This window comes from Microtus pennsylvanicus, chromosome 12 (assembly GCF_037038515.1).
Source record: "Microtus pennsylvanicus isolate mMicPen1 chromosome 12, mMicPen1.hap1, whole genome shotgun sequence".
In the NCBI taxonomy this organism is placed as follows: domain Eukaryota; kingdom Metazoa; phylum Chordata; class Mammalia; order Rodentia; family Cricetidae; genus Microtus; species Microtus pennsylvanicus.
This window is the reverse complement of record NC_134590.1, coordinates 13,227,600-13,247,763: the sequence shown is the minus strand read 5'-3', so window position 1 is coordinate 13,247,763 and position 20,164 is coordinate 13,227,600. Positions and strand designations below refer to the sequence as shown.

Sequence of the window (20,164 nt, the reverse complement as noted above, 5' to 3'; positions counted from 1 at the left end):
CGGTGGTGGTGCACGCCTTTAATCCCAGCACTCGGGAGGCAGAGGCAGGCGGATCTCTGTGAGTTCGAGGCCAGCCTGGTCTACAAGAGCTAGTTCCAGGACAGGAACCAAAAGCTACAGAGAAACCCTGTCTCGAAAAATCAAAAAAAAAAAATTCCCAATGATTAAACTACAGAGTAGAAGAGGAGAGGTTTGGGATTCGAATTCATACGCAAGCGTGCACAGCCCCAGGCGCACACACACATGCATACACACACCCAGGCACACACATACATGCACACACATGCCCAGGCATACCCAGGCATGCACACAGGTCCCTAGGAACACACACATGCTCATACACACCCTGGCACACACACATGCACGCACACGGGAAACTTCAAGCATCTTTGGTGAAGTCAAGGTTGCTTAGTGAGGCAGTCCATGCTTCCCACAGACATCACACAGAGGCGTTGGAGGCAACAAACAAGCTATGCCTACTTAGGGCTGGAATGATGCATGAATTCCTACCCAGGCCACGGGTAAGTGAACTGCTTATGTAAGAATCAAGGGACAGGGGCTGGAGAGATGGCTCAGCAGTTAAGAGCACTGACTACCCTTCCAGAGGTCCCGGGTTCAATTCCCAGCACCCTCATGGCAGCTCACAACTGTCTGAAGATCCAGTTCCAGGGGATCTGACACCTTCACATCAACACACATAAAATAAAGTTAAATAAACCATAAGAAATATTTTTTAAAAAAAAAAGAATCAAGGAACATAGAAGACTGAATACACCCTGCTCTTTCCTATCCCTGAACGGTGCGTTTTACAGACCCGCCTTACAGCCTGTTCACTAAGGAAAATGTGCTACACTCTGGGCAGTGTGTGTGTGTGTGTGTGTGTGTGTGTGTGTGTGTGTGTGTGTGAGAGAGAGAGAGAGAGAGAGAGAGAGAGAGAGAGAGAGAGAGAGAGAGAGTGTTGGGGATTGGAGAGACAGCTCAGTGGTTTAGAGCCCTTATGGCTCTTTCAGTTCCCAGCACCTACATGGCAGCTGGCAACCATCCATAGCTCCGGTTTCAGGAAACCCAATGCCCTTTTCTGATATTCATGGGCACTAGGCATGCACATTTTGCACATACATACGTGTAGGCAAAACTATTATACATACAAAATAAATCTAAAGTGTTTTTTTTAAAAATAAGTGGTGTGCATGTGTGTGTGTGTGGGGGGGGTATTCTTAGCAAGCCTTAGAGAAGACACTTGAAAACCACTAAGCTTGTATGTAAACCCACTGTAAAGGGACCTAAGCTGACAGGCCACAGGCATCCTTGGGTGTCTCACTGCTTCCCCGAGTGCCTCTCTCCATTAACCTCTGTGCTTAATATCTGCCAGAAATGTCTTCACTTAGTCTCCAACCCTGCTTCACACTGGCTCCCTGAACATTCCTTCATTGGAGCCACGCATCCTGGATGGAGGCTGTAGGGGACAGGAAACTCTTGAGGCTGCTGGGGGAGGTGGATACGAGCTGTGCTTCTGTCCACAATGAAACCTTTTCCCTCCCACGTTACCTTCATTTGTTGGGCTCATGTCTTATCCATTTCTCTCCCACAGGCCAGGAAGCTCCCCCTTACCTTCTCGGTGCTTAGCTGCCAGGCCTGAGGAGGCAGGCACCTAACCCATATGTCTGGTCATCTCATCTCCAGGGCTGCTGGGTGGAACTGGCTGTAGATTTAACAGATAGGACAGCACCTTTGTCTGGTGTTGTCTTCTCGGAGGGCAGGGTGACACTCACAAGCCTGGCAGTGCATTGTAAGTGCTGAGTGACATTCGCAATATCCACCTTTAAGCTCTGGGCCAGCAACCTGGGTCAAGTGAGGCCTGGGGACAGGAGGCAAGTCTGCAGGGTGTGACGTGTCACTCTGGGTGGGATACACACACACCCGTCCTAGATCCTCTTACTCTTGTGGATTAGGAGGTACGTTCCCCAAGCCAGCCCTGAATGCCTGAGCTCCTTAACCCAGAAACAGAACGGTGACCCCGCAGAGGTCACGTGACTGCAGCATGCCAGCTGCTCCACACGAGTCTCGCGTGCATGTGTGTGTGCGTGCACGCATGCGTACACATGGGCCTGTGTGTGTGTGCACGCATGCGTGTACGTGGGTCTGTGTGTGTGCACACGCATGTGGGCCTGTGTGTCTGCACACGCATGCGTGTACGTGGGTCTGTGTGTCTGCACACATGCGTGCATGTGGGCCTGTGTGTGTGCACACATGCGTGCACGTGGGCCTGTGTGTCTGCACACGCATGCGTGTACGTGGGCCTGTGTGTGTGTGTGTGTGCACGCATGCGTGCATGTGGGCCTGTGTGTGTGTGCACGCATGCGTGTACGTGGGCCTCTGTGTGTTGTTCCTGCCTTTCCCAGGGACCAATCCCCTCAAGATGAGGCTGAGACGAGATGACTGTTAATCTACATTCCCAGATCATTCTTCAGCAAATCCAAGATGCCTGAGTATATTAAATAGGTATTAAGTCTCCCATGAATATTTACAGAGAAATCTATACTTAATTCCCTTTCCTACACTCACTAGGAAATACAAAATAATAAGTCATATTTAAAAACGGGAGCGAGAGATTTCAGGGAAAGAGGGTAGAACACAACACTCGATGTCTACAAGCTTTTATTTTCCCTGACAACATCTTTTGACATTTTAGTAACAAACGACAAACAATGACAAGAAATCACTTGGTTTTATATAATTTTCAAAAGTAGTAAGAAAGTAGTTTTTTTAAAAAATGAAGTTCGCATAAAAATACAGTAGACCTATATAAGAAATGTGTGTGGGGGGTGCTATTTGGAAATATGAAATCAAAATGAACACACTTTTAAACAGACTAGAGTCAAACTACACTTCTCCACTTTCCAGAGAAACTTATTTGTTCCTTTATTCTGTGGTGCTATGGCTGGAACCCAGGGCTTCGCCCTTGTTAGGCAAACTGTCAAGAGCTGCACCCAGCCTCAGGAGAGACTTTTCCCCGGGCTTGTCCACCAGCCCAACCATGACAGTCGTTATGCCCTGTCACACCTTCCGCAGAAAGGCAGAAGCAGAAACACAGAATCACGGGAAACTGAGGCCAGCCAGATACACCCTGACCCCAACACCAGGTATCTGAGTTGTTCCAGCCAGACACACCCTGACCTCTGACCCTGGTTATATGAGTTGCTGAAGTCAGCGTGGGCTGTTAAGGAATATTAAGGGGACCAGGACGTGGGAAGGATGCAAGACAATGGGCTGCTGTCCACGTCTCCAGATGCGTGCCCAGAGATGCCCTCACATCCACAAGGCAGAAAAGCTGAACGAGGGAGGAGGCCACACTGCTCATGAAAGAGTACACCATTTCTCTCTGTCCTAGCCTTTGAGATGTGGCCTTTTGACAATAATCACCTGGCAGGAAGAAAAATTACATACATTTAATTCAAACAAAAATTTTTGAAAAATGTAATTTTTAAGATTTGCATTCCCATGCTAAAAGGCTGACCAAACTATCAGGCCAGGTTTTAATAATCCAGAGACCTGAGCAGTAGCCCAGGGTCCAGACAGCAGGTGCTGTTCAGAAGGTCGAGTTCAGGGACAGCACGAAGGAACTCCTGTCCCTTTATGTCCCTTATGTCTGTCCTCCACCCTTGGGCTCACTGGAACCTTCTGGCCTGCAGAGCACTCATACATAAAATACAAATAGCTAAAAATATCTAATGATTGACCATCATATGCTAAATACTTACCCGAAAGTATTATGTACTTTTAAGTCTTAGGGAGGTCACCATCGTCTGTGAGAAGCACTGTCCCCCCCCTCCCCCCACAAAGCAGTAACAGATCTAACGGATCATCAAATCCCTCCCAGCCCAGCACGGCACACTGTTCACCTTCAGCTTGGGTTCCGGATCCTGGTCATGTACTTGTCAGGCTGGGCAGCGCTCATCACCGTGGTGTAGATTGTGAAGCTGAAATAACAGGACCCTTTCTTATGCGTGCATCAGCTTCCCCCTATGGTTCCCCGCCCCATCTCTTGGTAAGAATGCAGAGGCAGCATGTTAAAAATGTAAGTAGAGGAGTCTAAGTGTTTTCTTCTGCCTATTTTCAAACACCCCCAAAGCCGAGATGGACTTTCAAATTCTGATTCCTCAGAGCTCAGGCTGTGGTGGTGACTTGGGCGGCTACCCCTGTTCTTTGCTGTCATGGTGAAAGGGACCCCCAACTTCTGTACAGCTACTCCTCAGAGCACACTAGGGGCATCCTGTGTCCTCCCCTTAGGAGAGCATGCGGATAAAATCACAGGCTCCAGGCCAGAGAAACCCTAGCTCAGGCTGCGGCTGTCAAGAGCACAGGTTAAAAGGGGAGAGATAATAATAAAGCCAGCAATCATAACGTCAAACTATATTTTTAAAAATCAAAAGAATAAATACATAAGAAGAGAAATGCAATTGCCTGGCGGTGGTGGCGCACACCTTTAATCCCAGCACTTGGGAGGCAGGCAGAGGCAGGTGGACCTCTGAGTTCGAGGCCAGCCTGGTCTACAGAGCAAGTTCCAGGAGAGCCAGGGCTACACAGAGAAACCCTGTCTAGGAAAAAAAAAATAAAGAAAAAGAAGCACGGACAGTGAGTGTTCAGCAGAAGGAAGAGCGTGAATGGGTAGCAGAAACTGGAATCTGGCAAAAGCCAGGTCTATCAGGGAGCTCATGAACTCATGAAGACTGTCCCCCTGCGGACTGAGAGACAGCCTCATCCAGGTCACCCCATCCTGCTGATGGCTTTGTTTTTCTTGAATTTCTCACCTGGTTGTAACATGTGTACCTGCCCCTCCCCCTGAACTAGATTATGTATCCCCTGAGACTTGGCTTGGCTCACTGCTGCCTCCGGGAGCAAGGATCCCTGGGAAACGAGGGTGTGCGTGAGGACGTAAGAAGCTCTTAGAAGAGAGCTGACTCCTCTCTGGGCGCACATGGTAACAGAGAGGGCTAAAGCCGGGCACCCCGCCTTCATTTTATATCTGTCTCGTTGGATCACTGCTCCCCTCTGCACACGGGCGTGTGAGTCTGTCACTCTGAACACCCCATGTTAGTAGGGGTGCCTAAATAGAGACTGGTGCTGCTAACTACACCAACCCGAGTCCAGGCTTAAGATTCATGGACGCATCTTACCGACTGTTTTTACCCTGCCCTGTTCCAGTTCCCCCAAATGCACTTAAATGTCCCCAGTCATTATCCTAAACCTGCGTCAACTGGGGTTCCAGGAACAGCACAGCCTTACAGGACACCCCCATGTCTTCTGAGAACCAGCCCATCCTCTTAAGAGGTGGGGACTTCTTCAGAGCCCTCTGCAAAACCAGAATGGAACAGGGATCAGCCAGTCCACGGCCTCACCAGGAGGAGCTACTCTTGACTCTTCCCCCAATCATCATCATCATCATCAGCAGCAGCAGCAGCAGCAGCAGCAGCAGCAGCAGCAGCAGCAGCAGCAGCCTCTTCTTCTTTTTTGTTTTGTTTTTTTCGAGACAGGGTTTCTTTGTGAAGCTTTGAAGCCTGTACTGGAACTCGCTTTGCAGACCAAGTGAACCTCAAACTCACAGAGATCCGCCTGCTTCTGCCTTCTGAGTGCTGGGATTAAAGGCGTGTGCCACCACCGCCTGGCTCCCCAATCCTTCTGTTTAAAACCTAAGCACCTGCCAGCCCCCTCAAGATGAGTTCGAACTCACTGACCCCTTTACTCCCAGCATGCCTTTCTTTGTTTTCTTCCTCATCTCTCTAACTGGCATATCAGGGCAGGCAGCTGAGCTCGCTTTTAGAGGCACTTGGTGCAGGAGCTTCTGCTCTGAAACACCTGGTCACAGGAACATTTTTCCTGGAGGACAATGAGATGTGCTGAACATGCAACTTACTTGTTATAAACAGGAAACACAGATAAAACCTGCACAGGAAAAACATCATATTAGGAAAACAGTAAAAGGTAGAAGACACACGTGCAGGGTACGTACAAGGAGACTGTAACCACGTGCCTGGCGAGAGGGCTGAGCAAGTAAAGGAGCTGCCTGCCAAGCTGATGACCTGAGTTCAGTGCCTGGAACCCACATGGTAGAAGGAGAAAATCAACTCCCAGAAGTTGTCCTCTGAGCACACACACTCATGTACACACTCTCTCTCTCTCACACACACACACACACACACTCACACACACACACACACACACACACTCATACACACACAAACACACACACACACATACTAAATAAGTGTTTATAAAAAAGAATATAACCGCTTAACATTCCAGTGTATCTCAGGGTGATTGTTGTAGATTTTTAAATTCTTGCTCGCTCTCTTTTTCAATTTGTTTATTTTTATTTCATGTGTTTCGGTGTTTTGCCTGCCTGCGTGCCTGTGTGAGGGCATTAGCATCCTTAGAGTCCATGGAGCTGTGAGCTGCCATGGGGGTGCTGGGACTTGAAACTGGATCCTCTGGAAGAGCAGCCAGTGCTCTTAACCACTGGGCCATCTCTCTGGCTCCTGTTCTTTCTCTTTTAAACAGCAAACATATAACTGTGCTCATTTCTTCTACTATGACGAGAAGCTTAGATGAAGACAGATACTCTAACCTATACAGACCCAAACTCAGAAAATATAAAGTGGCTTTTAAAATGTCTTCAACTTTTACTGCAACATTTTTCTTGAATTCAGAGACCTTTTTTGCGCTCTTAGGACAGCAACATCCTAGAGAAGGTAAGCAAGGAGACAGAGTTACCTGGAAAAGGGTCTCCAGGTTGATGTGTGCTTGCCCGGTGGCATTTAGGGCTTTGATAGCTGGTGTTCTGTAAGGACAACAGGTCAAAGGTCACCAGGTGCCTCAGGGAAACCCTGACCCTCATCAGATGCCATTTAGAGAGGCCCAGAGCAAGGCCCAGTCTCCTTCAAATAGATTCTGGTTCCCAACCTTCTTTCCCGCTTCATCTGATTCGTTCAGCTAAACCCCACTCATCCCGTGTGCTCAGGGAACCTGGACCAATTGCTGCAGCAATCAATATCACCAAGCACGTGGGACAACAGAGATTAGTGAGATATACTACTTCCTGTTACCCAATGACTCACAGTGTTTCCACAGTAAAAAGAGCAGGGCAATGACTTCCTTCCAAAGAAAGCCTGTTAGCAGTGGCCATTATCCAGCCTTTCCTAGTCTCTTTCCTGGGCCTCATAGAGTCATTGGTAGGGTTCATGATGAGATCCAGGGCTCCTTGACCCTGAGGCCAGGGCCAACCCACCCTTCCAGTCCCCACCAGCTACCAAGAGGTCCTCCCCACTGTCCTCTTCCATACCCTCTACCCATCCAGGTCCTGGTGAGGGGTCAGGGCGTATTTTCTGGAAGGAGATGTAGGCAGGTCCTTGGTGTAGGAAGGGGACCATTCCCTAACCATGAGAGAATATTGGAAGTCTATCTTCAGGGCTGGGTAGGGAGGCTCAAGCCTCTAATCGCAGTACCCAGAGGCTGAGGCAAGAGGATTACTCTGAATTTGAGGCTAGTCCAGGCTTAAAGGCAGTTCCATGCTAGCCTGGGCTACAGAGTGAGACTCTGTCTCAATGACACGGAACAAGACAAGAACAAAAAGTCTACCTTCGGTCATCCCTCTTGGGTACAGGCTTCCAGTGATCATAATTTGTCTCAACTCGGAACCACCTGCAATAGAGTGTGCAGTTCACCTTATCCAGGGGGCATTTAGAAGAATTATTAAAAATAACCCCCACTCCAGCAAACGAGATTTGATGATGAGACTGTAATTCTACTCACGCTCCACTCAAAGGGTCAAGAGGCCAAATGTCCGCTGGGCCACCTCTGTCCCGGGTGATGACTACTCCCTCCCGGGGTGAGGTACCCCCAACAATGTAGTACACATCAGCAATGAGGGGCGTCTTAGCCAGAGTCAAAACAGCTGCTTCGAAGTCTTCTGAGTCACTCAGGGTCTGAACAGAAGGACAAACCGGTATTGGCTACGGCATCCCAAGGAGAGGCCCACATGGCAGGGCACACATTCCAAAGTACAGCCTCCGGGGCTAAGCCATGGCTGTAACCTGGAACTCCTGACCATACCCTGTAGACCCCGGGGATCCTGGGAGGCAAACAAACAGCACCAACAAACCCCTCAGCTTCAGCAGAGAGCCCACAGCAGGACAGAGCTGTCATCTAGTTCTAGAGTTGGCTCCCTCAGACTTAGGGGGCGTGATTTTTGGCCATTTCTCCCCATTCCTTTGTTCTCCCCAAGGCCACTTCTTGGTCACCGCTCTGCAGTAGATGACATGTCGGAGGGGGGCCAGGGCCTCGTACTTGCTCTCGACAAATCCTCCAAGAGCACAGAGACGTGACCAGGCAAGGGTGCCATGGTAAAATAATGATGGAAGCCACAACAAGGAACGCATCCTCACTTTGGGCACAAGAGTCAAGAACCGGGGGACAAGCAGGACTCACACTGTGATGGAAGCTACAGGGTGTGGGGTGGGTGTGGGGCTGAGTTTCAGGTCAAAGACTTGGGACAGAGAGGTGGTGTGTGGTATCAGGACGAGGAGCCAGACCAAGTCTGTGGAGTCAGGCGCAGGTCTGAGGCACGCACAGTGAAGAGCATCACTGCCCAGCTCCCCGCTTCCATCTGTGCTCCTTTGCTAAGTTCACCAGCTAAGAACACCCTGCCCTAGGGACCCCCCATCCCCGCCACCCTCACAATCACTCTTGTCCCCTTCTGAGAGAAAGACATCTCACAGCTCCCGTCCTACCATAGCACACAGAAGTACGGGGATAGGAAAGGAGTCACCGAAAGGACAATTCAAAAGTTGGGGTCCCCAAAGGTTCTATCGCATGGCAATTAGCCTCAAGGCCCCGACAAGGCCTTGTTCATATTGCTGGAAAGATGAGATATTTTTACAGTGTTTTTTTTTTACATTTATTTCATGTGTGTCCTCTCTGAACCTTCTAAATCCCCATTCACCCTCTTCCTTACCCTCCATTCTTCCTTTAAAGCAGCCAGCCCCCCTTGTACAAACCAGAGCTGAGCTCAGTTCAACCCCCATTCTTGTCTCTGTTGCAATAGTACATTACTGATTAAAATCTGCCCGTGTCACCGTTAGTTGCATCCAGCCTTATTGTTAATGTTTACATAGCTTATTCTTCTTGGGGAAGAACATCCGTCTTATTAAAGGACACAGAGCCCTGCAATATGGTCCCTCTGTTTAGACGAGCCTGGGGGAGGTGGACGCAACGTCAGTACTCACTTTGCGGATAAGCCAGCTGATCGGAGAGTGTCCCAGAGAAATCGCGGCGATCACATTCTCCCACCACCAGCCTTTATCTGCAGGTGTAGAGAAGCATCAATCATTGTAGGGTCCGAGCACCATTCACATTTTAGAAAATAATTTTTAGTTTCAAAAGTTCTTTATTACGTTTATTTCCATTTTTATTCTGATGGTGTGTTTAGGTGTGTGCGCCGCAGCATGAGAGTCACAGGGCAGCTGCAGGAGCCGGTTCTCTCCTTCCACTATGTGGGCCCTGGGGAATCAAACTCAGATCCTAGGACTTGACAGCAGGTGCCCTTCCCTGCTGAGTCATCTCACTGGCCCTAAGCCTGAGAGTCAGCCAATCACAAAACATCTATACCAACTGCGTGTACATATACATACAGTAATCAACAAAAACATGCAAATGTTCACTGATCTCTCTTTTTCCTTTTTCTCTTTTATTTATCTTTTTATATTTTGAGGCAGGAGCTTCCTATGCAGCCCAAGGCAGACTTCCAACCTGCTACTCCTCTGCCTCAGCCTCCAGAGCGTTGGGATACAGGTGTATGCCACCATGCCCAGCTTCCCTCAGGTTTTGAAAACAGAATCTTTTGTACCAGATTCAATAGCGATTATGTTAGATAAACTCATTCTACCAATAATTATCTCAGGCAAAATTAAATTCTGTTCCTTTCCAGGGAAGCTGCTCAACAAATTTTAGGAAGGAAGTGGCAAACTTTGTCTTTCTGGTGTATCTTTAATAAGTTTAAATATGAGCGCATTTCATCAGTTTTGTATGTTACAGACTAACTCAGTTATTTTAAATTGCTGACATTCCAATAATCCGTTTAACAAACATCTTAATTCATAAGATGGAATCAAAGCTTGTTAAATAAAGATATGCATTTGTAGAAATTTGTACACATCACACACATACAAAAAACATTTAACATTGTCATGCTGTGGTTTGGATTTAAGATTCAGATTCAGTCATGACTGGTATTTGAGAAAATATTGAATAAATACACAGGTATAAAAAGCTGAATACTGGACCAGGTGGTGGCAGTGCACACCTTTAATCCCAGCACTTGTGAGGCAGAGGCAGGTGAATCTCTTTGTTTGAGGCCAGCCTGGTCTACAGAGTTGAGTTCCAGAACAGCCTGGCCTTCACAGGGAAACCCTGTCTCAAAAAACAAAACAAACACACACACACACACAACCAACCAAACAAACAAACAAAACCACATACACATGAATAAACCCATCCAAATGAGGCAATAACAGCACAATGTCACCCAGGTCATCAGACGAGGAATGCCATGTGGATTCTCTGCTCTTCCTTAGCTTCGAGCCCCTGGGGACAGAGGCAAGAGGTCGTCTCTCCCTGGGTTTCCCACATATTATGGAAGCAAACAATGTCTCCATGAGGTTTGGGCAATGACATGGAGCTGTCAGCAAACAGAACGACTGGTGCAGGTCCCAGGAGGTCAGTCCGAGAAGCACCGCTTCCTCCCACAGCTATCATTTCAATTTGTAGCCTCAGTTTCCAACCCTGCCTCATGTATGGTCCCTGCGGTCAGCCCTGCCTGTGTCGGTGAGAAAATGAGCATATGCATGTCAAATCCAAGAGCTTCACAAAGGTTGCCTGTGGACAGGGTCGTGGACCAGTGGATGAGTTCAATAGCCCCTTAGTGTTCCTCTGACTCTTTCTTAACCCAACAACAGTTCAATCTCTACCTAGCAGCCAAAGAAGGTCAAAGCATAAATCAGAGCTACGATCATGGTACTTCTGCAAGCCCAGCATTCAGGACGCTTATAACAAAGATCCTACTGTTTCAAATGTGTGTGTGTGTGTGTGTGTGTGTGTGAGAGAGAGAGAGAGAGAGAGAGAGAGAGAGAGAGAGAGAGAGAGAGAGACACAGAGAGAGAGAGACAGAGAGACAGAGACAGAGAGAGAGAGAGAGAGAGAGAGAGAGAGAGAGAGAGAGAGAGAGAGAGAACAAACCTGTTCACTCTTTGGTCTGAAACTCTCCTATGGCATTTATTCTGCTTAAAACCCAGCCCCTCCTCACAGCCCTGCACACGGGTACAGTTTCCTCTGCCTCTCCAGTGTCCTTACGCCCTGCTGTGATAGACTATGCCATTTCTGGACTACACCAATAGTAACAGCTATTGCTGTATCTACCCTGACTGTTCATTTCATGATACCCACCATCTTTGCTGTTGCCGTCAGACCACAGAAATGATCTTCCCCTTGCCTCTGCAGACCCGGACTAGGGTCACTTGGGTCAGGCTTTCCCTAGCCCTTGACCCTAGGGACAACCTACACCCTCCCTCCTCGGCACCGCCTGTGGCCACTGCCCGTCTCACAGGAAGAAGTCCTTGGTTCTGGAAGTCTCCCTCCACACATTCTGTTGGTTGAGAGTGAAGGAAGCAGATAGAAGGCCTCAACAAGGGTTTGCTTTAAAATGCTCCTGAGTTTGTTTTAATCACCTCGTTCATCACCAGACACTGTAAACTTGTGTGGACGTTGCCCTGTCCACAATCCTACATAGCCAACAAAAGTAGTCCCCGTGAACACGACCTGAAATCAAGAAAACAGAGCATCATTTGCCACCCGGCAGGAAGCAAATCGAAATCGCTTAATTCCCCTACACTTTCCTGCATTTTGTTTGATAGAGTACCTCACTGTGTAGTCCTGGCTGGCCTGGAACTTGCTATGTAGACCAGGATAGCCTCAGACTCACAGAGATCTACTCGCCTCTGCCTCCTGAGTTCTGGGATTAAAAGTATGTGCCACCATACCCAGCTTCCTAGATTTTTTTTTCCCTTAGAGATTTCAACATAACAGAATGAGACTCAGACAGCATTCTGGAACAGGTGCTCTTTACCTGGTTGGGAGAGGGGTCCACAAACAGCTAGTGAAACAGATGGGGGTGGGTACAGCCTTCCTTTCCCTAGCTTCTAACTAGAACCACACCTCTTTTTTATTTATTTATTTATTTATTTTAATATTTATTTATGTATTATGTATACAGTGTTCTGTCTGTGTGTATGTCTGCAGGCCAGAAATGGGCACCAGACCTTATTACAGATGGTTGTAAGCCACCATGTGGTTGCTGGGAATTGAACTCAGGACCTTTGGAAGAGCAGGCAATGCTCTTAACCACTGAGCCATCTCTCTGGCCCCCCACGCCTCTTTTTTTTTTTTTTTTTTAAAAAAAAGATTTATTTGTTTATTTTGTATAGTGTTCTGCTTGCATGTACACCTGCAGGCCAGAAGAGGGCACCAGATCTCATTACAGATGGTGGTGAGCCATCTTGTAACCACCTGGGAATTAAACTCAGGACCTTTGGAAGAGCAACCAGTGCTGTTAACCACTGAACCATTTCTCCTGCGTCCACACTGCTTTTTTGTTTTGTTTTTTTGTTTTGTTTTTAGAGACAGGGTTTCTCTGTGCAGCCCTGGCTGTCCTGGAACTTGCTCTGAAGACCAGACTGGCCTTGAACTCAGAGATCCCTTGCCTCAGCCTCCCAAACGCTGGGAGAGCACCACCACACCCTGCTCTCCAAATTGCTTTTTAGAGAATGCTTGGTAAGGCGTGAAGTAATGGTGCCTGCGGTTCTATCCAAGGACCTTGCTGATACTTGGGCGTGAGTGACTGGTGGCGGACGATTTACAACACCCATGGTGTCAGTCTGCAGGAGTCATGGTAGTTACCAGACCGACTGCTAAGTCAGACAACTACTAAGACACTTAAAGATCTGCGTCTGAACCGGCAGATGTCAGCCTAACTGATTTCTGTGTGTCTGCGAAACACAATTATTCACCCAGAAGACTTCCATTCTGAAAGCAGCAAGTGGGGTTTAACTGGAAACGTGTTTGAAGTTCATGACAAGAGATGCTCTATGTTTATAAGGTCTGTGGAGTCAGGGGAACAACCAGAACGTATTGAGGTTGGGGTTAAGCCCCCACTAAAGCTCTCAGGATCCAGAAGGATTGCTATAGAGGTAGAAACCTGACTAACAAGGTCTGAGAGTAAATAAACTAAATTAGCTCACAAAAGTTTTTTATCATTTTATTCTTTTTAAATTCTTTCTATGCTCTCTCTGATGCTCTCCTGATGTTCCCCTAGACGTTTCTCTTTGATGTTCCTCGCTGTTCTCCCACCCAAGGTTTCCAGTGTCTATACCGACATAGACATTGTTAACTATTTTCTGATAAATAACAATAATCCCAAACATGCATTTCTTATGGTTAACAATTGGGGTGGAGCTTGTTCCTCCCCACTGGGCTAAGTATCAGGGTGCTGTATCCACTGGGTCCCAGGTGAGAAGGAATTTCTTTCTCTGGGGCTGGTTTAGCATCCCAAGGGGTTCTTCCTGTATATTTTAGGGGTAAAGGTACAAACAGGTAATTTCCTAGACTAAGACCTTCTGTCAAATGAAAGATGAAGGTAAGTACAGAATATTAATAACTTGTTAGGGTAGAGAAAAGGCTGGTTATACTCTTCTGAGTTGGCTGTTAGAGAATTCAGGGTCACCCTGACCTGTTTATCAGTAAGAGCAGACACGCTGTCTCTCCCGTTCAGTGCCTCCTGCTGAGAGCTCCTTTCTTGTCAACAAGCCCTGTCAATAAGGAGACTTGTGGGGGACCAGCTTTATGTAGATTTGCAAGGAGAATAAAGGTTTGACTGAGTGAATGCTTTCACACCAGGGCCCCACGGTGTGGGTAAAGTCATCCAGTTGCCAGTACAGGAAAAGCCAGGTTTAAAGAACAATTTCTACACAGCTGGGCTATTTCGGGATGAATCCCATTATGGAAGGGAGAAGAGCCACGACCTCACAAGGTTTCTACAGAACTGACAGCGACTATCCAAAAGACTAGTATTCCAGGAGGTCTGCAAATCGGGTTCTCCACCAGACCACACTCTTGAGGATCTGTCTGTAGATCTGCCAGCTGTAATTTTACTGTACAATGCTTGTGGCTCACAGCAGCAACGACTCACCAAGAGCAACCAGACTAAAGCTCAGATGCTTGAGAAGCCACCCTACATCCAGCTTCCATTTAACACTGCACTCAGCGTAAACCAAGTCACAAGCTACAGTGGTCGCAAGACACCACCAGCAAAGATCTTGGGGCTTTGTTTACTGGAAACATCCAGAAGCATCTCGAAGAGCGCACAGTTTGTACTGTTTAGAATGGCTAGCCAATATTTTTATATTTTGAGAAATTAAATAGGCCTAGAGTAGTATTTTTCTTTTTAAAACTTAATATTAAAGCTAGGTATGGTGGTGCATGCCTTTAATCCCAACACCAACGCCTAGCACAAGGGAGTTCAAGGCCAGTCGGGTCTACATCGCGAGTTTCAGGACAGCCAGGGTTACACAGAGAAAACCCTGTCTCGAAATAACAGAACCAAACCAAACTTAATTTTGTACTGATAACCTTGTTCACTGGGTTACTCAAATTTGCTCCATCTGAAAAATGTGAAAATAACTTGGGTGACTTAACTGTGAAAGACTTGAGATAACAGGCTAAACAGTTTGTAATTAATATAAAGGCTCAGAGTGGTTATTCAAGAACCGGCGGGAGGGAGAGAAACCTCCAGTTACACACCTGGCTAGTACATGCTTTATATTCAACCAATATTGATTAATCTACTTTACTCTCTAGATGTTTCCACTAATGAGACAAGAGTGAATATTAGGTTATATGCACCACATGAGTGCCTGGTGCCTCGAAGGTCAAAAGAGGGCAACAAGTCCCCTGGAGCAGGAATTGTGGATGGTTTTCAGGGGACACGTAGGTGCTGGGAACTGAAGCCAGGCCCTGTGTAAGAGCAGACGGTGCTCTTAACCACTAAGTCATTTCTGTAGCTCCAGGATTTAGCTACTGTTTATCTAGACCTACAATCTGCTTTACCCTGAGGACTTCATTTAGTCATAACAGCTACTTCAGAGAAGCAAATGCTAATGCCTCTGAGCTGGAGCCTGCAGAACAGGATTGAGCAATTCTCAGTGGCCATAAGTGACAAAGGCGCAAGGCAAAGCCAGGACCACCCCACCTTAAAGATGGGTGTCCCTCAGCACTGTGCAGCCCTCCCTGATTCCAGAAGTCACCTGAACAGGGGGAGCAAGGGAAGGTGCAGATAGTACACAACCTTTGCACGGCCGATCAGTCCCCCATGGCTGGAGAATCTGACACAAGCTAGAGTCACCTGAAAGGAGGGAACCCAGCTGAGAAAATGCCTCCATATGGTGCATGTATGGAGGTTAGAGGAGAACTTCAATTTTGGGTGTCAATCCTTGCCTTCCACCTTCCCTGAAGCAGAGTCTCTTGCTCACCACAGTCTATGCCAGGCCAGCTGGCCTCTCTCTCATGAGCATTGGGAATCACAGACACCTGCTACTGAGTTCAGCTTTGCATGGCCTTGAGGATCCAGACCCTGCGCCTTAAGATCCACTGAGCCTACGTCCCCATCCGGGTGTCTGGCTCTTACAGGGAGAAGGGCCCTGCAAATGGCTCCTATCCTGGTCAGAAACTCTGCTGACCTCTGCATCTTGTGCGCATGGCTGTACCCGCCCCTGATCTCTGAATGCTGTACGCAGGGCTGTACCTGTCCCGGATCTCTGCATGTTTTGCGCATGGCTGTACCTGCCCCGGATCTCTGCATGCTGTATGCATGGCTATACCTGCCCCGGATCTCTGCATGCTGTATGCATGGCTATACCTGCCCCTGATCTCTGCATGCTGTATGCATGGCTGTACCCGCCCCTGATCTCTGCATGTTGTACGCATGGCTGTACCTGCCCCTGATCTCTGCATGTTGTACGCATGGCTGTACCCGCCCCTGATCTCTGCATGCTGTATGCATGGCTGTACCCGCCCCTGATCTCTGCATGTTGTACGCATGGCTGTACCTGCCCCTGATCTCTGCATGTTGTACGCATGGCTGTACCTGTCCGTTCTTTAGGAACTGCACATCCGCCGTCAGCTTTCGCAAGACATTTCCAAAAGGGTAGTCCAGGTTCCGGCCGTGGTAAATGTGGCCTTGGGAGTCTTGGGCCACAATACTGGTGCAGAATCTGAGCAAAGGGAAAATTCCAACATGAATGAAGACAATAGGAACAGAGAGCGAGATTCCTGTTTTTAAAACAAATCCCCCAAAGCATCAGGCTTTCTTCCTTACTGTTGACACAAATGCTATAATATGTTCTTGTACAAGGATATGGAACTACAATTCTGGCTGGAAAATACAACTGGACATAACACATCCAGACCCTGCTGTGGGCCCATGCAATGCTGCTACAGATGTACCAGATCAGAGTTTCATGTTCCCCCACGTCCTGTGAGTATGCAAGGCACAGCTAGGCCTCTGAGCTCCGCTTGCTGGTACGTTACCTATTAACATGGTATTCAAAGCTAGCCCAAGCTGCCCTCTTCTTATTTTGCATTGTTAGAGCACACACACACACACACACACACACACACACACACACACACACACTAAATTACAAGGACCTCCAGGGAGGGTATAGTGACAGAAGTCTTTAATCCTAAAACTTGGGAAGCTGAGGCAGGTAGGTCTCTGTGAGTTTGAGGCTGGCCTGTTGTACATAGACAGTTCCAGGTGAGACAGGGCAACCCCGTCACAAAACATACAAATAAATAAATGAGTGGATTTAAAAATCTTTTTAATAAACTTTTTGGCACTACTTATTTTTTGTAATGGTTCAATGATACTTTTATAATTAAGAGAAAACAAGTATTATCTCACTACTTGGTTTGTTTAAAGAAAAAAGATTAGTGAAGTTTTGACTCCTAAGGTTTCTGATCTTGAGCCCAAAGGGCTGCATATAGTTGAGGACCCAGGTAACATGGTGAGTGCCTAAAGTCTGCAGAGGTGTTCTCAAAATTGATGTTTTCTAAACGGCGGCAAGGTGACTGCCAAGTCTTTTTTGGGCATGTCCTGAAACTCAGCAATCTAGACCAGACTGGCCTCAAATTCACAGAGATCCTCCTGCCCCTGCTTTCCAAACGCCGGGATTAAAGGAGTACGCACCACCATTCCTGGTGTGCAAGTCTTTCCAAAGTGACCCCATCTGCAGAAGCACAGAGGAAAAGGACACGCCTCTGCTTCGGGAGAGGTACTCTGGGTTGCCTTGGGACTCATAGCCACCAGAGAGCAGGCAAGTGTTCCCTCTGAGGCTTGGTTTCCACATCACAGACCAGAAAATGCCACCGCCCCCTCCCCAGGGCTGTGCTCCTAGGCAGACTGAGGCCATGAAGATTCAGTAGCCACACTTAGCAAACGGTTGCTGTTCTCACATAGCCAGCCTTCAGAAGCAAGAGCAGCACACTTCCTACCTGAACCTGAGGGGGACTTACAAAGAAAGTTAGGCAATTTAATAAACGTCTTAATTTGAGACACAGGGCAAAATGAACTTAGTTCGCTTTGAAAGGCACTTGAGTTTAGCAGGCTGGAGTCCACAGATGTCTTCTCCTGGAAAGGTAGGCAGTTAGAACGCTGAGGGACCCTGCTCTTCTGAGGTTGGAAAATTGCTGTAGAATAGTTTGTTACTCCACAAACTAACCTTCACTCATCTTATTTTTTAAATCTTATTTTACTTATTCATTTTTGAGAGAAACAGGGTTTTTCTGAGTCCCTGTCTGTCCTCAACTAGCTCTGTAAACCAGACGGTTCATGAACCCAGAGATCTTCCTGCCTCTGCCTCCTTCATCTTAAGGCAGCCCCAAGCTATAAGCACCTAACAGGACGTCCAGGCAGGGTAGGAAATGTAAGTGTGGAGTGCCGGGATCTTCCTCTGATTCCATCTTGTTTTTATCTGTGTAGGAGAGGGGAGAGTACGCGCGCCATGGCGCCCTTCTGGAGGCCAGGGGACAGGCAACATTAGCCAGCTCTCTCCTTCTACCCCGTCTCAGGGATCGCACTCAGGTGGTCACACCAAACTCTCCACTTTACTTTTCAGACAGGTTCTCCCACTGAACTTGAAGCAGCAAGTTCCCATGATCCTCTCCTCTTTCCCCACCCGGATGACTGGGTTACGCGCACAGAGGGAATTCAGGTCTGCTCCCGCCGCTACAGGCACTCTTATCCACAGTCACAGCCTTGAGCAGTGTGGACAGTGGGAGGCCCCCTAGACTGATGACAATATAAAACTAAGTTTTGGGTAGAGCAGCTGCTTCCTCCCGGAGGTCCACCTGCCAGGCGCGTGCTGCTCAGATTTCCCCAGGGACTCAGACGCAAGGTGGTTTCCAAACGGCAGGGACTGTCCTGTTTCATCTCACACCAAACACACCTCCTCCCACTCATCGTGGGTGACCATCCCCAACAGGTGACAGTTGGTTGACTTTAATCCACCCTAGCATGGGGCACTTACGCGGAAGCCTCATAGGCCAGGTTGACCAAGATGCCCTCGGCCAGGCTGAGGTTGAGGAAGTTGCACATGCCGCGGATCTCGTCGGTGAAGGGCTGGGGCAGGAAGCTCTCCACCTTCGACACCACCTCTCCGATCATCTCGAGTACCCACTGGGGAACCCTGTCGCTAGAGACGACAAAGCACGAAGCTCGTTTCTCCTGCTCAAAGCACGGAGGGTGCAAGCGTGCGTGGACTAGGAGGGAGGAATGCTAGTCTAGATTTTCCCAGAACTGAAACAATGCGCGCTGCTGCAGCTGCTCCAAACCAGAGTCCAAACCGGGGGGAATAAACACGAGCGTTAGTGCAGGGCCGAAATCCCAGCTACTCAGGAGGCTGAGACCGAGGGATTACAAGTAAGGCCAGTTTATGCTACTGCAAGATTTAATTTTTTCTCTCAACATATTTTTATTAATTATTTGGGAATTTCATACAACGCATCCCGATCACACTTGCTTCCCATTCCTCCCGGGTCCATCCGCCGGCCCTTATGCCCCCTATCCCCCCAAAAAACCCACCAAGCCCTTATGCCCCCCCCCAAAAAAAAAACACACCAAGTTCACTTTGTGTTGTCCATATACTCATTGGAGCAGGGTCAAACAAACTCCCAGCAAGACTTCCAAAATGAAAATTATAAGGGCTGAGAAAACACCCAATGATAAGAGAATTCACTTCCATCTCCAGGGCCAGGCACCATGGAGAGGAAGGGCGGACAGGTTAATCAGGGAAGGAGAGGCTCGTGGGCTGCATGCCGTGCTCCGCAGTTTAGCCGGCTGGGTGACTGATAGCTTGTGCGTCGCCCCAACCCGGAAAACGTCTGGAAGGCGGGCGCGCCACCGGAGACACCGAACTTGACAGCCTAACCCGCCTCGCAGTGTCAGCCACCCGCTGGGCGCTGCACGGTGCTACGGAGGGAGGACTGGGATGTAGCACCGAGGGGAAGGAGGAGCAGAGTCCGGCTGCAAGTTCGCCGGACCTGTCCCGCGCTCACCCGATGACCTCCGCCACCGCGGCGCGCACGAAGTCCGGGTCATAGTGCTGCAGCATCGGCAGCCAGCGCCGCTCCGGGGCCGTGTCCAGACTGACGTTGAAGAGTGGCGGAGCTCCGGGGACGCCAGCCGACAGCCAGGGCCCCGGCAGCAGCAGCAGAGCCAGCGCTAGGTATGCTCCATAGCCCGCAGCCCCGGTGGCTCGGGTCCCCATGGCTCGGGCTCCTGAGGCCAGCACCCTACCATGGAGCCTTTACCCGGTCCGGGAAGTGAAGGGGGTGGCATCGGGGCGGTGCTAGCACTGAAGGCGGGGCCTGGCCTAGGTCACTCCACCCCTCGCCAGGAACCCAAGCAGTGACACCCGCCTCCTGCCCCAGTGGGATCAAACCAGCTTCTCACTCACAGCTTGAGGCCGCATACCACCTCTGTGGGCTAAGAGTGTGAGCTGTG

General features: G+C 48.7%; 2 protein-coding genes across 2 annotated transcripts in view; both read right to left on the bottom strand.

Annotated features, from left to right (window-relative positions):
- The window catches only part of Sdad1 (SDA1 domain containing 1), a 162,229-nt gene that overhangs the window by 104,556 nt on the left and 37,509 nt on the right, over positions 1–20,164 (bottom strand). The window lies entirely within an intron of this gene.
- Naaa (N-acylethanolamine acid amidase) lies at positions 2,642–20,000 on the bottom strand. Its single transcript, XM_075942863.1, has 11 exons — positions 19,717–20,000; positions 18,690–18,854; positions 16,247–16,373; positions 11,778–11,868; positions 9,282–9,358; positions 7,810–7,982; positions 7,636–7,698; positions 6,772–6,838; positions 5,915–5,943; positions 3,903–3,980; positions 2,642–3,423 (listed from the first exon to the last, which is right to left on the bottom strand). Exons 1-10 carry the CDS (start codon positions 19,926–19,928, stop codon positions 3,905–3,907), a joined length of 1,080 nt encoding a protein of 359 aa, XP_075798978.1. The 5' UTR covers positions 19,929–20,000; the 3' UTR covers positions 2,642–3,423; positions 3,903–3,904.